The sequence below is a fragment of the Chlorocebus sabaeus genome, chromosome X (genome assembly GCF_047675955.1).
Source record: "Chlorocebus sabaeus isolate Y175 chromosome X, mChlSab1.0.hap1, whole genome shotgun sequence".
NCBI lineage: Eukaryota > Metazoa > Chordata > Mammalia > Primates > Cercopithecidae > Chlorocebus > Chlorocebus sabaeus.
The window spans coordinates 142,736,432-142,749,576 of NC_132933.1; the positions used below are offsets into that span (position 1 = coordinate 142,736,432).

A 13,145-nucleotide genomic window follows, 5' to 3' on the forward strand; every position below is an offset into this window, starting at 1 on the left:
TGTTTTTCTTTTTACAAACTAACTTATAACTGGCCCAAATGGCATTATGAATCCTGGGAGGAACAAGAAATCAATACGGCCAGCCCAGGCTCACAGCCCAGAAATGCAGCTCAATCCCAAATGCGACCCTTGGGTCCAAAGAAACAACCCCAGAAAAGCTGCATCCCTCCACCCCCCCACCACCCTTCGGATCTCCTGTCTTAAAAATGGGCCATTTTGTGGATCTCTCAAAGAAAGATAGTAAAACTGTTATGGTAGCAATTAGCCTATTTCTGTCTGTAGAAAAAGCCATGTGAAAGAAAGTTGAAGAAAAGTAGGGTAACAGGAACTCATTAGAAATACAGCTTAATGCGGTGCTAGAAACCCAGGCTATTTTAAGTCACACATGAAATAAATCCATTGGTCTCAAGATATTTCTCCAAGGCGATTTTCCTTCTGTTGGAATTTTAATCTTTCTTTTGGTTCATGGGAAAAGGTTAGGGAAAATGTACAGCAAGGCTTGCTTTAAAATGGATCCTGGTTTCCATAATATATTTCTTGCCTTCTCAAAGACTACTACTCACCTATATTGTTCTTTCAAAAATAAAATTCTAACTGCCTCCTCTAAGGCCATTTAGTGCAATAGAGTACTCTAATGGAAAACTGGCAGCATTTGGGGTCAGGCTGAGTCTGAAAAAGGGTCTCTGTTTAAAAGAGGAACAGAGGGCCTGCTGGGCAAATGCCTTCACATTATATGGGTCAGGTTAAATCAAGTTACATCAAATGGGGTATGATTCTGCCACAAATACCAGACGACTTTGATGCACAACATGTTTTCAAACGTAGACTGTTTGATATATACTACGTACTTCTCTCCTAAACCAAGATGTTTCTGTCCTTACCCACTAAGACAGGGAGGCAACTGGCAACACATACTTATTTGCTCATTTCCATAGACCAGCCGATTCTCTTAAAGTACCACTAACAGGATTTCCATCAACTTCAACCATTGAGTGAATGTCAGGATTGGATCAAGCTGCAAACCCCAATCAAGAGTTGATGACACGGATTTGCTGAACCCCTTCTTAAACCAAATACAATTTAATAAATGGTTCATCCACCTGCTACAATAAAATAAATAACATGCTTATATCTCCTTTGAACCTACTGATTGGGTTAGAAGCCCTGATTCTAACAGCTACTAGCTCAATGAACTCTTGCTCACCAGTGCACTCCCAGTGCCTGGACAATGCCTAGCACATAGTAGACACAAAACAGATATTTGTCAAATGCACATATGAATGAATGAATGAGTAGGTCTACTAAATGTCAGTGTATCTGGTTCTGCTTGCCACATAAAACTGAACCTATCTCACATAGGAGGCATCAGGAAGGAAAGCCCACAAGGTATTTACCGCCAAGCAAAAATATAGGCATCAGCTAGAGTCAGAGTCAGAGGCCTAAGCTATACACCTTGCTATTCCCACAGTGGCGACTGCTACTCTCCTCAGAAAGGTTCTGCTAGGCCACTTTGGAACTCTATTACAGACTTACAGGAGGCTTCAAACTTTGTGGGTAGAGGTGCTAGGAACAGGCAAAAGCCTATGAATGGAAGGAGAACCAGCAAGAAAGCTCTTTGCAATTCTCTACTAAGTGAAACATCTACTCTCAGTTTGGACCAGAAATCATCAAATACCAAAATGCCTGCATGTAAGTTCACAGAGGGCAGAGGCAGTGTGCTGTCATCCCTGGACTCTGAGCTTCTAGGATGGTATCAGCACATGGTGGACACTTAAGAAATATTTCCTGTGTGAAAGGATAAACCAACTAACTCCTCACCCAAGGGATGAGCCAGTGCTACAAGAAAAGAGACCCACAGACCCCAGGAACACTTGGGAGTCTGTGTTGAAGAAGAAACCAAAACAATACAACCGAAAATGCATCTTCTTAAAAGAGCTAAAAGACAAAAAGGAAATTCACTAAATATCAATCATGTCTTCTTTGGTGATAAGAATGTAGGTAGCTTTTTAAATGTTTCCTTTTGCTTCTGATTTCCCCAATATTTGGGGTGTGTATTATTTTCACTTTGAAAAAATGTAATAAACTTCATTTTTAAATGTTTTAAAAATAAACTGTCTTTAAAACTGTCTTTAATGTAGGAGGTTTGCCATATATTCTACTAGAATGAGTCTCAGTGGCCACAGCTCTTGAAAAAGAATGTCCATTTTAGGCCAGGCACAGTGGCTCATGCCTGTAATCCCAGCACTTTGGGAGGCTGAGGTCGGCGGATCACTTAAGGTCAGGAGTTCGAGACCAGCCTGGTCAACATGGTGAAACTCTGTCTCTACTAAAAATACAAAAATTAGCCATGCATGGTGGCATGTGCCTGTAGTCCCATCTACTCGGGAGTCTAAGGCAAGAGAATTGCTTGAATCTGGGAGGTGGATGCTGCAGTGAGCCGAGATGGCGCCACTGCACTCCAGCCTGGGAAACGTCGCAAGACTTAGTCAAAAAAAAAAAAAAAAAAAAAGGAGTGTACATTTTATGAGCACCTGCTAAGGTTACTCAACATTCCATTTCCTAGAAGCAATATATTCACATGCCAGATGTAGAGATGGTAAATAATAAAGTGTGAGTAAGAGGAATTTCACAAACTATGTGATAGGCCAAGAAATTTTTCAAAATTGGAAATAATCACATATTCGTTAGGCTATTGAGTGACTTTAAAGCAATGGTTCTCAACTGGGAGCAATTCTGCCCCCACCCTCAAGGGACATTTGGCAATATCTAAAGACATTTTTGGTTATCACAATAGGAAAGGGCAAGTGCTCCTGGCATCCAGTGGGTGGAGCCCTGGGACACTGCTCAACACCCGAGAGTGCACAAGACAGCCCCACCACAGAGAATCATCCAGCCCCAAATGTCAGCAGTGCTGAGGAGGAGCACTCCCACGTGAATTGTGTTTTCAGGGAGGTAATAGTCTATCATCCTGTTAATTAAAAATGCTTAGCCAGGCATGCTGGTGCGAGTCTGTAGTCCTAGCTTCTCTGGAGGCTGAAGCAGGAGGACTGCTTGAGCCCAGGAGGTAGAGGCTACAGTGAGCTATGATCGCGCCACTGCACTCCAGCCTGGGTGAAAGAGTGAGACCCTGTCTCAAAAAAATTTTTTTAAATGTGTCCATAGGACAGATATAATTAATGAGATAGGTTAAAATGGAAAATTGAAAGCAACCACAAAAGTAGTACAAAGATAAGATAAAAAAGTAAAGACTATACAGAAGAAAAAGCAGATTATTTTACAAGTTATTGTCTGTCCACTAAAGCATGGAGAAGTCCCTCTATGTGTGTATGTATATACATAAACATCCCCAACAGAAAGACGTAGATGACACCACTGTTCTCCATGACCTAGTCCAGTAACTAACAGCCCTCCTGGGCAGAAACCTCTTTTCTCCCTTGTCTGACAGATCTGACACTTAACTTCTTGTTCAGTGCTAGATATAGACCCCTTTCTGCAACTAAGCATCTTCCACATACTGGAGAATAATTATTATTAGGTTGGTGCAAAAGTAATTGTGGTTTTTGCCATTGAAAGTAATGGCAAAAACCGCAATTACTTTTGTACCAGCCTAATAAATCATCCACCCGACCAAAAAAACCTGAGAGTTTCCTTAACTCTTCCCTGAAACTCTAACTTTCCACCCGTTAATCATCTCTGCGACTCCCCGCTGAGTCCTCTTTGAACCCTACTTAACTTCAGAACTCAAGACAAGAAGCACCTGAGCCCTGCTGAGTACAGATGAGTCCTCATATTTGCAGAGCAACCAGAGGTAAAGGCCCATTTGCCAGGAACTTGGGCAAGAGTCGCATATGGCCCCATGTGCTAGTATGTGATGGTGAAGAGTCACGTTGCCCAGGTGGTGCTAACGAAGTGCTCTCTAACAAAGATAACACCAGCTTTGGCATTTCAAAACATAACAAAACATTTTCAGCTCCATGTGAGCAGTTGCTACAATTTTTAAACATGATATGTAAGAAAAATCCTTATTTACCTCACTTACCTTTCTTTTCTGATCCATACTATCTTGGATCTGTCTATAATCTTTGCTCCCAATTCCTCTAGGAAGTGAAATTGGCATGGGATAGTGTCTAGCTAAATGCTGTCCTATTTCTATACTCATAAAATGGCACAAGATTCCTCAAATACAGGTCATGCACCTGTATTTCTCCACCAGAGTACAGGGACTCTTCTATTTCCACAGGCCAAAAAAAACAGCTTTTCTGATTCCTCAGAGCAAAACACTCCTTCCCTTTGCACAAACCATGTAAATAGCACCTTCTATATTATTATCGGTCTGATTGAAAGCATATAGGTAGTATTTACACCGTGTGGTGCCTCTTCAGACATTCCAAACATAGCTTCTAGAAGAGTACTTGGTTGGTAAGCTTAAATTTCTTCTCTAACCGGTTGATGACAATTACTGCTTCCCACTTGATTACAGTAATGGGTTTCAGCAAAATTAGTAAGCTGCCTCTTAGCAGGTGTGCCTGGAGCTATACAATAGATAATAGATTCTGTGACATTTATTACCTTAGTTTTTAAATTTCAACCTTTGCTTAAAAGATTCTAGGGAATGAAAAACTTTCTAAAGGCTGCTGATTACAGTATTTTTAAACAAACCCAACCCTACTTAAACAACCTTAAAAAACCTCATTACTTATAAGGCAATATTTACACAAAGGCACCTACCTACCTGTTAAGCAACAGGACCTAAAATAAGGAGAAGCATCGCTGAACACTTAAGCACAAACTTGCTACAGCGTCTAAAATACCAAATCAATTTTTGCTTTGGAGGAGGTAAAAATGTTTGAGTGTCAAGCTAAAATGGGAGAGGATAGCTTATCTAAACTTATTTTTATAAAGCCTTTGATGAAGATGCCTTAAAGATATTTTAAAGCTATGTAACATCGGGAAGAGGTTTAAGGGAGGTGCCTTGGAAACAGGAAACAAAGGATAGGGAGAGAAGCAAGAAGTTGCCTGGTGGAAATGTGTTCACAGTGGTCCATTCCAACATCAGACCAGGGAAAGTCCCATTGACAAGCTTCAAGAATACTCTGGAAGATATATAGTAAAACTGTCATGTGTGCATGGGAGCCATGCCATGGGCCCTGGTCTATCATGAGATGCTGGAATGTTGTACAGATCACAGAGCAAGGATGCTGAGCGTGCCCGTGGATGTGCTATGCTGGTCCTTGCCCCTGCCACCTTGAGGCCTGGCAGAACTCTACCCCTCCAAGGCTCACAGCTCCTCCTTGCCTAGGGTCCCAGCAACTCACAACCAGACCTCTGGCCCTCAGTCCGCAGCCCTCGGCCCCCTCTGTCTTAGGAATTCTCCTACTTCCTGCTTACCCTTCTGTTGGAGCCATCCCCAGGCTGATGGGGTCCATGGGCTTGCTTCTCTGATCCACCTGTCTTTGGGACACCCTGACCTGGGCATCATCCCATACTCCCCTCCCCAACTCAACAGCCTGCCCCTCAGTGCAGCTGACTGTCATTCAAACACAAGAGGAAAATAATATCATGCAATTGGTTCCAGCAATGTCTGCACATTTACCCACAAGGGCCTCTAACTGCGGAATCAGACATCATATCATAAAGTGAAGCAAAAGACTTGTGTGGTGGCAAGGAGTGTCTGCGGCAGAGAACTCACGATCTCAGCTGGATGGTTGGTTCACCTGAAAGTCTGAGACAGCTCAGCCCGGGCCACTCCAGGCTGTCGCCTCTCTTCCTTCTCAGCTTTAGCCAACAATTGCTGAAAGGCAGCAGTGAAGCAGGGCCAGGGGGCTGCTTGCAAACATGTAATCACTTTCCAACTGAGAATGTCTACCCAAGACTTGGGTTTAAAGCCTTTTTCCTTACAGTGTGACATGGGGACCAGCAATATTAGCATTAATGGGGAACTTGTGAGGGATGTAGTATCACGTCCCACCCAAGACCTGCTCAATCAGAATCTGCTTTTGAGCCAGACCCTTGGGTGACCCAGAGACATGTGAAAGTTTGAGAGCCCCTGGCTTAATGCACATCACCTCAAAAATCTTGGATAATGTTAGGGGTACAAAGGATGACATTCGGCTCTTGGTGAAATGTGAGCTTCCCTCTCTTTACTTACTTATTGCGAGAATCAGTTCCCTCCTCTGGGCAAATCCAATGAGGCGCTCGGAGTCTCTGGAGACCACCACGGGGAAGCCGTTGTAGTCGGTCTCCTTTATGAGGGTCTCCACATCCTCGACAGTCATGCTGTCCTGCGTGAGCACCGACAGCGGTGGCTCTCCCCGCCGGGGCCGCATGACGTCGGTGGCCAGTGTGCGGTGAGTAAATTCGTCCTTCACGTCAAGGAAAGGGTACCCATTTAAGTGAATGTGGGCTTCGTAGATGCCTTCTTTCCCAAATGCATCAGCTACCCACTTGCTGGTCACAGCTGCCGCCATCAGAGGCACGATGTACTCCAGACCCCCCGTTAATTCAAACATGATGACCACCAATGATACCGTCATCCTGGTAACTCCACCTGCAACAGAGGGGAGGAGTAAAATTCCAAAGTGCAACCTGGGCAGCTCATGGAAGCATGATTTGGGGAAAATGACAGACAGGCTGTAAATTCCCCTCACACCTGTTTTGAGCAGACACTCCCACATGCTTCCTGCACTGGGCCTCTGGAACCCAGGCCAGGCCCCGTCAAATGTGGCTTTGCACTAGGGAGCCTGAAGTTGAATCTCACTGGGGCCTCTGCTCCAATGAGGGATCCCGGGTTGTCTATTCACCCTGGCCCACACAAGCTTTTTGGTGAGTGGATCCTACATGGGCTCTGCAAGCTTCTGACTAAGCAAGCATGGTGCTCTTCAAGAACCCCATAAACAGAACATCACAGAAATTCTTAAGGACTATAGACAGGGGACAGACCCACCTTTGTGCCCCTGAATGATTAGGTGGAGAAGAGCCTTCTGCTAAACCAAGTTTTTTATTTACAGACAGTTCCTGACTTATGATGGTTCAACTTACAATTTTTCAACTTTCTGTGGTACAAAAGCAACATGCATTCAGTAGAAACCATGCCTCAAGTACACAGGCAACCATCTGTTTCTCACTTTCAGTACAGTATTCAATAAATTACAAGAGATATTCAACTTTATTATAAAATAGGCTTTGTGTTAGATGATTGTGCCTAGCTGTAGGTAAATGTAAGTGTTCTGAACATGTTTAAGGTAGGCTAAGTTACAACGTTTGGTAGATTAGGTGTATTCAATGCATTTTCAACTTATAATATTTTCAGTTTATGATGCATTTATCAGGATGTAAACCCCATCATAAGTTGAGGGCATCTGTTTGTGTGTGTGTGTGTGTGTGTGTGTGTGTGTGCATAGTGAACAAGACATAATAAGCCTTGGTGCATTAAGCCATTGTGATTTAGGGGTTTACTTGTTATAGCCACACAACCCAGCCTATCCCCAGTAAAGAAAATGTTCAAGTCCGTGTCTTCCTTCTTGGCAGTCCTCTAAGCCAGGTTAGTTCCCCGGTCCCCCTCCCTGCCCCACCCATGGTCGTACCGAGGCAGGCCGCAGCTCCCACCATTGCGTAAAGCCCTGGCGTGACACAGTCTGCACCGGGTCTGCACCAGTTCCTGAAGATGATCCAGTCATGGTGATGGTAGGCCAGCTGCTCCACGCCAATTCCCACCATCCTGCCTGCTATCGCGCCCACAGCCATGCTGGGGATGAAGAGGCCCGATGGGATCTTGAGGAGACACAGAGAAAAGCAACATGAGGGGAAAAGACTGAGTCCCCGCTTCACAACCCCCAGGAAACACACTCCCCCTCGAAGACAGGCTTGCATTTAGCTTCAGTCTTCAGAGGAGGTGCAACTCTGCAAAATAGGTCAGCTGGGGAAAGGTGGGACAAATGATTTGACCTGCTTAGTCAGTCATATCTACTGCAACTTAGAGAGAATGCAATTTTATACTTTGATTCCCTCTCCTTCAAAAGCTGGCTGGGTTCGCCTGCTGTGGATTAAAGAATAAGCCCCACTGCAAATAAAATTCAAAGTGAGCATCTGTCACTTGAGACACCACTTTCTCTCTCCCCTTGCCATGTCATTCAGAAGGGCTTTTAAAATTAAATGTCAAGCCACAGCATGAAAACGGAAAAGAAGGGCCTGTGACTGCTCCCAGGTAAAATAAAGAAGCTGAATCCATCATTGCAGCCACCCTGGATCTTCCAGAAAGCACTTCAATGGCTCCCTGCCCTCTCTAGTAGGTGGTGGCTGAATACCTGTCAGAAAGAGACGAGGGAGGCAGTTCCCTCTTCCTAATGAAGTGCATTTTCCAATAAGTATTCTGAATATTTTCAAGCCAGGATAGGGGCAGCAAAGAAATACAATGTAAACTAAAACATCTTGGTACCAGTGTGTTCTCTACCCTGCTGGATGAAGATACATTTTAGTTTATCTAATGACCACACATGTGCTATAGAACATGCCTGACTCCCTGTGTTCACTGAAATGACACGTGACCACTGACCCTAGGCAGCAGCTGCAATGATGCCAGCCCCAGGTGGTCACCCATCTGAGGATGGAAGCAGAACTTTAACTTAATTCAAGTGAAGTTTGGACCCTTGGGTGTGATTTCTAGAGTTAGAACAGTCCTTAGGAAATTGTTCCTTTCTGAGCTTTCCCTTATTCTACATCATTTATATCCTTGTAACATCAAAGGAGACTTTTCTCAGCAAGCATCATAAAATGTTACCAGCATCTTCCTGAGACATGAAAACAAATCCCTTTGCTAGGAGATGACAGATCAGAGACAGACAGCTGTTTAATAAGGTCCACCCATCCTTGTTCTTAAGGCCCAAATTCAGGTTTGTATTTGACCACCACAACACACTGAAGTAAACAACTTCTTAGACTTTATTTATTTATTTATTTATTTATTTATTTGAGATGGAATATCGCTCTGTCACCCAGGCCTGTGTGCAGTGGCATGATCTCGGCTCACTGCAGCCTCTGCTTCCTGCGTTCAAGTGATCCTCGTGCCTCAGCCTCCTGAGTAGCTGGCACCACAGGCATGTGTCACCATGCCCAGATAATTTTTGTATTTTTAGAAGAAACGGGGCTTCACTATGTTAGCCAGGCTGGTCTTGAACTCCTGACCTCACGTGATCCACCCACCTTGGCCTCCCAAAGTGCTGGGATTACAGGCATGAGCCACCATGCCAGACCATTAGATTTAAAAAAAAAAACAAACAAACAAAAAAGACAATTCAGGCTAGGGAAGGGAAAAATGGGGAGTGACTCTTAATGGACATGAAATTTCCGCTTGGGAGATGAAAATGTTCTAAAGCTAAATACAGGTATTGATTGCAACAAGTGAAAAGGGAAGGGAAGGGAAGGGAAGGGAAGGGAAGGGAAGGGAAGGGAAGGGAAAAGGGAAAAGGGAAAAGGGAAGGGAAAAGGGAAGGGAAGGGAGGAAGAAGGGAGGGAGGAAAAGAGGGAGGAAGGGAGGGAGAAAAAGAGGGAGGAAGGGAGGGAGGGAGGGAGGAGGAAAAGAAAACATTGTGCTGTCATCCACAGCTCTGCCCTTCAAAGACAATGTGTGCAAAGAGCCCCTGTCATGCCCAGCCCTACCCAGACGGGGAACACACTCACTCTGTGCTCCTGTCATACCAGTGTGGTGCTCACCATAGTGTCAGAACTCCAGGTCTGCATCTCTTTCTCCCAGAGCTGTGTGCTCTACAAGGGCAGCTTTGTTTGGGTTCTGTATCCCTCAGACTTACCACAACGCCTAAGATACAGCTGATACTCAATGCATGTTTACTGAGCCAAACTGAGCCAGACCTGGGCTTTTTCCACCACCTGGCATCACTTGGCCAGTGGCAGGAAACTGTGGTCACCACCACCTGTTCTGGGAATGTGTGAGGTGGGTTTGATGCCTAGCTCTGTCTCCCTTAAACTGTGGGTCTGATCAAGCCTCTTAAGATCTCAGAGCCTTAGTTTCCTCAGTTGTAAAATGGGATTAAAATCTCTATTTCATAAGCTTGTTTATTAAAAGTTGTTTCCTATTGATTAAAGGAATGTCAAGTGCCTGCAGGGCACATGAGAACATTCAAGAGAGGCCAGTTCCCCTTTTTTCCCACCACAATTTTATTTTAGAGAGTAGGGTGCTGTCCCCAGAAGGATATGGGTCCCCACCCCATCTTCCTTCCCTTTCACTTACCTTCATGCCAAAGGTAAATATGGTAACGACGATTTTGAAGATCAGTGCCAGGGCCAGCTGCCACATGGCCGTGTAAACACCAACGCCAGCAGGCCGGTCTGGAATGTCATCCACAGGCCGAGTCATGTTGGGGTCGTTGATGTAGTCACAGAGCTGGGAAGACTCAAGGGCTCCACAGTCATTGAACAGCTCAGAAATGAGCTCACTGGTGCTCTGGCGTGTGTAGGGATTGGGGTAGGCAATGATGGCAGTGATGGCGGTCACCACAATGACCTCCAGTACCGGGTACTTCCCCAGCCTGGTGGTCTTGCGCCTCCTGCACCAGGCGATGTTGCAGCGGATGAAGAGGGTTCCCCACAAGCCCCCAAAGACCCCAAGAAGGATGAAGGGGAAGAGTTCAGCCATGTACCAGGGCGTGTGATATTCCACATAAAAGAGAACAAGACGGCTATTCCCAAAGGGATTGATGGATCGCAGTGTAAAGGCTGCCACCAGGGCTGCGAAAAATGACCTCCACAAGGTCTTCAGGGGAAAGTAGTAACTGACCTGAGATGAAAAAGTAGAAAATTAGAGACTGGCCGGAGAAAGAGCTGCTCAGAGCCAGGCCCTCTGATTGGCATGAAAGTCACACTCTAAGTCCAAGAGTGAACACACTCATTCCATCAGCCTGGACTTAATATGACCAAAATGCAACAGCAAAGATCCCCAGAGGAATCTAACTATGTCTAGAAGTGGAATGGACACTAATCAAGGCGGGTTTGAGCTATATTTTTAAGAGAAAAGTATTTAATCATAATTCTGTTCATGGCACAGAGACTCCCCTAGAAGCAAATAAACCTCTGGAATGGATTCTACAGACAACAGAGTAGATCAGGGTTTGGAAAACTCTGGGCTGCAAGTCACATGCAGCCCCGTGAATGCATTTATATGGCACATGAGTTAAGAATGGTTTTTACATTTTTAATTGATTGAAAAAGGGGAAAAAATTCTTTTGATTTGAAATATTCAAAGGAAGAACAATATTTTGTGACATGTGAAAACCATAAAATTCAAATTTCAGTGTCCATAAAGAAATATCTATGGAAATATAGACATGCCCATTTGTGGACATATTGTTCACAGCTGCTTTCACGCTATGACAGCAGAGCTGAACAGCTACAACAGAAACTGTATGGCCCACAAAACCAAACACATTTACTACCTGACCTTTTACAGAAATGTTTGCCAACCCCTGGAATAACCCATTTGGGTTACCAAAATCAAAAATGCTTAATTAAGTTGGTTATGAGACAGAGAATACTATAAGTCTTTTAAAAAAAAAAATCACGTTGGCAATTTTTAAAACAATACTTGCAAACAGGAATTTAATGGTGGTGGCCCGGTATGGTGGGTCACACCTGTAATCCCAATACTTTGGGAGGCTGAGGCGGGTGGATCACCTGAGGTCAGGAGTTCAAGACCAGCCTGACCAATATGGCGAAACCCCGTCTCTACTAAAAACACGAAAATTAGCCAGGCATGGTGGCGTGCACCTGTAGTCCCAGTTACTCAGGAGGCTAGGACAGGAGACTTGCTTAAACCCGGGAAGTGGAGGTTATAGTGAGCCAATATCATACCATTGCACTCTAGCCTGGACGACAGAGCAAGACTCAGTCTCAAAAAAAGAGAAAATAAACACAAACAAAAAAACAAACAGTGGAAATTGTGGCTCCTTAATTAACTGCAGGAATCTTATCCAATATTTCTTTGATTCTAACCCTCAAAGGGCCTTGCTGCTCAAAATCACGAATTCTCTCGGCTGCCCATTTCTCACCTCTTCTAGACTGAAAAGCACGCCTCCAATTGGTGCACCAAAGGCAACAGAGACTCCAGCAGCCGCTGCAGCTGAAAGCACCTACAAAACAAATAGTTCTACATAAGCTTCAAGGCCTTCCATGAAAACAAACGTGCAAACCTGCAGGTCAGACAGCAGGAGGGGGCTTTGAGAAGAAAGTTTCGCTGCAGATGAAAGCTGAGCGGCTCACCTCCCGCCTCTTGCCCTCATTCTTGCTGTACTTGGAGAAAAGGCTGCTGAAGAAGTTGCCACAGCAACAAGCCACGTGCACTAGCGGCCCTTCCTTCCCAAGGCTCAGACCAGAGGACACTACCAGCACCAGCGTGACTGTCTTGATTAGCAGGGTCCACTTCCCCAAGTAGCCCCTGATGATAAAGCCGCTTAAAATGGTCTTTATCTGAAACAGAGGATGGAGAACAAGAGGGAATGAACTGCTTCAATCCATGGCTAGGAAAAGAGCTGTACTTCCTCTGAGAGACATGTTCAAAGTTTAGATTCACTCAATAGCATGGAACAGAGGCCATTTTCATTTTTGATTTAGCTATAATTTTATATTAACTGAAATATTAAAAACTCAATGCATGGCAAATCTTAAGGATTCCTAGAGTACCAAAAGATCCTAAAGAGGACTGAATAAATCATTAACAAGGTCTCGCTTGATTTATGGCATTTTATCCTGTTCACATTACCTTCTGTTATGTTGAGAAGAGACATATACCTATTGATATTAACTGTTAACTTTTGACTCTGAAAAATATCCTAGATTAAGAGATGCAGAGCTGGCTAACTATGTGACAAGGCAAGAAGAGTGCAGTAGTTAAGAATATGCTACCCCAGGCCAGGCACAGTGGCTCACACCTGTAATCCCAGCACTTTGGGAGGCCGAGGTGGGAGGATCACTTGAGCCCAGGAGTTCAAGACCAGCTTGGGCAACATAGAGAGACCTCATCTCTGCAATCAATCAATCAATCAATCAATAAAATTAGCTTGGCATGATGGCATGCACCTGTAATCCTAGCTACTTGGGAGGCTGAGGTAGGAGAATCACTTGAGCCCGGAAGGTCAAGG

At 44.5% G+C, this 13,145-nt stretch overlaps 1 protein-coding gene across 1 annotated transcript in view; it reads right to left on the bottom strand.

Moving 5' to 3' along the window:
* The window catches only part of CLCN4 (chloride voltage-gated channel 4), an 81,081-nt gene that overhangs the window by 17,564 nt on the left and 50,372 nt on the right, over positions 1-13,145 (bottom strand). The window contains exons 7-11 of the mRNA XM_007991001.3: positions 12,268-12,474; positions 12,057-12,137; positions 10,244-10,789; positions 7,584-7,770; positions 6,149-6,547 (exon numbers count right to left, since the gene is read on the bottom strand). Of these exons, the coding sequence (XP_007989192.1) occupies positions 6,149-6,547; positions 7,584-7,770; positions 10,244-10,789; positions 12,057-12,137; positions 12,268-12,474 (1,420 nt within the window). The remainder of the gene's footprint in view (positions 1-6,148; positions 6,548-7,583; positions 7,771-10,243; positions 10,790-12,056; positions 12,138-12,267; positions 12,475-13,145) is intronic.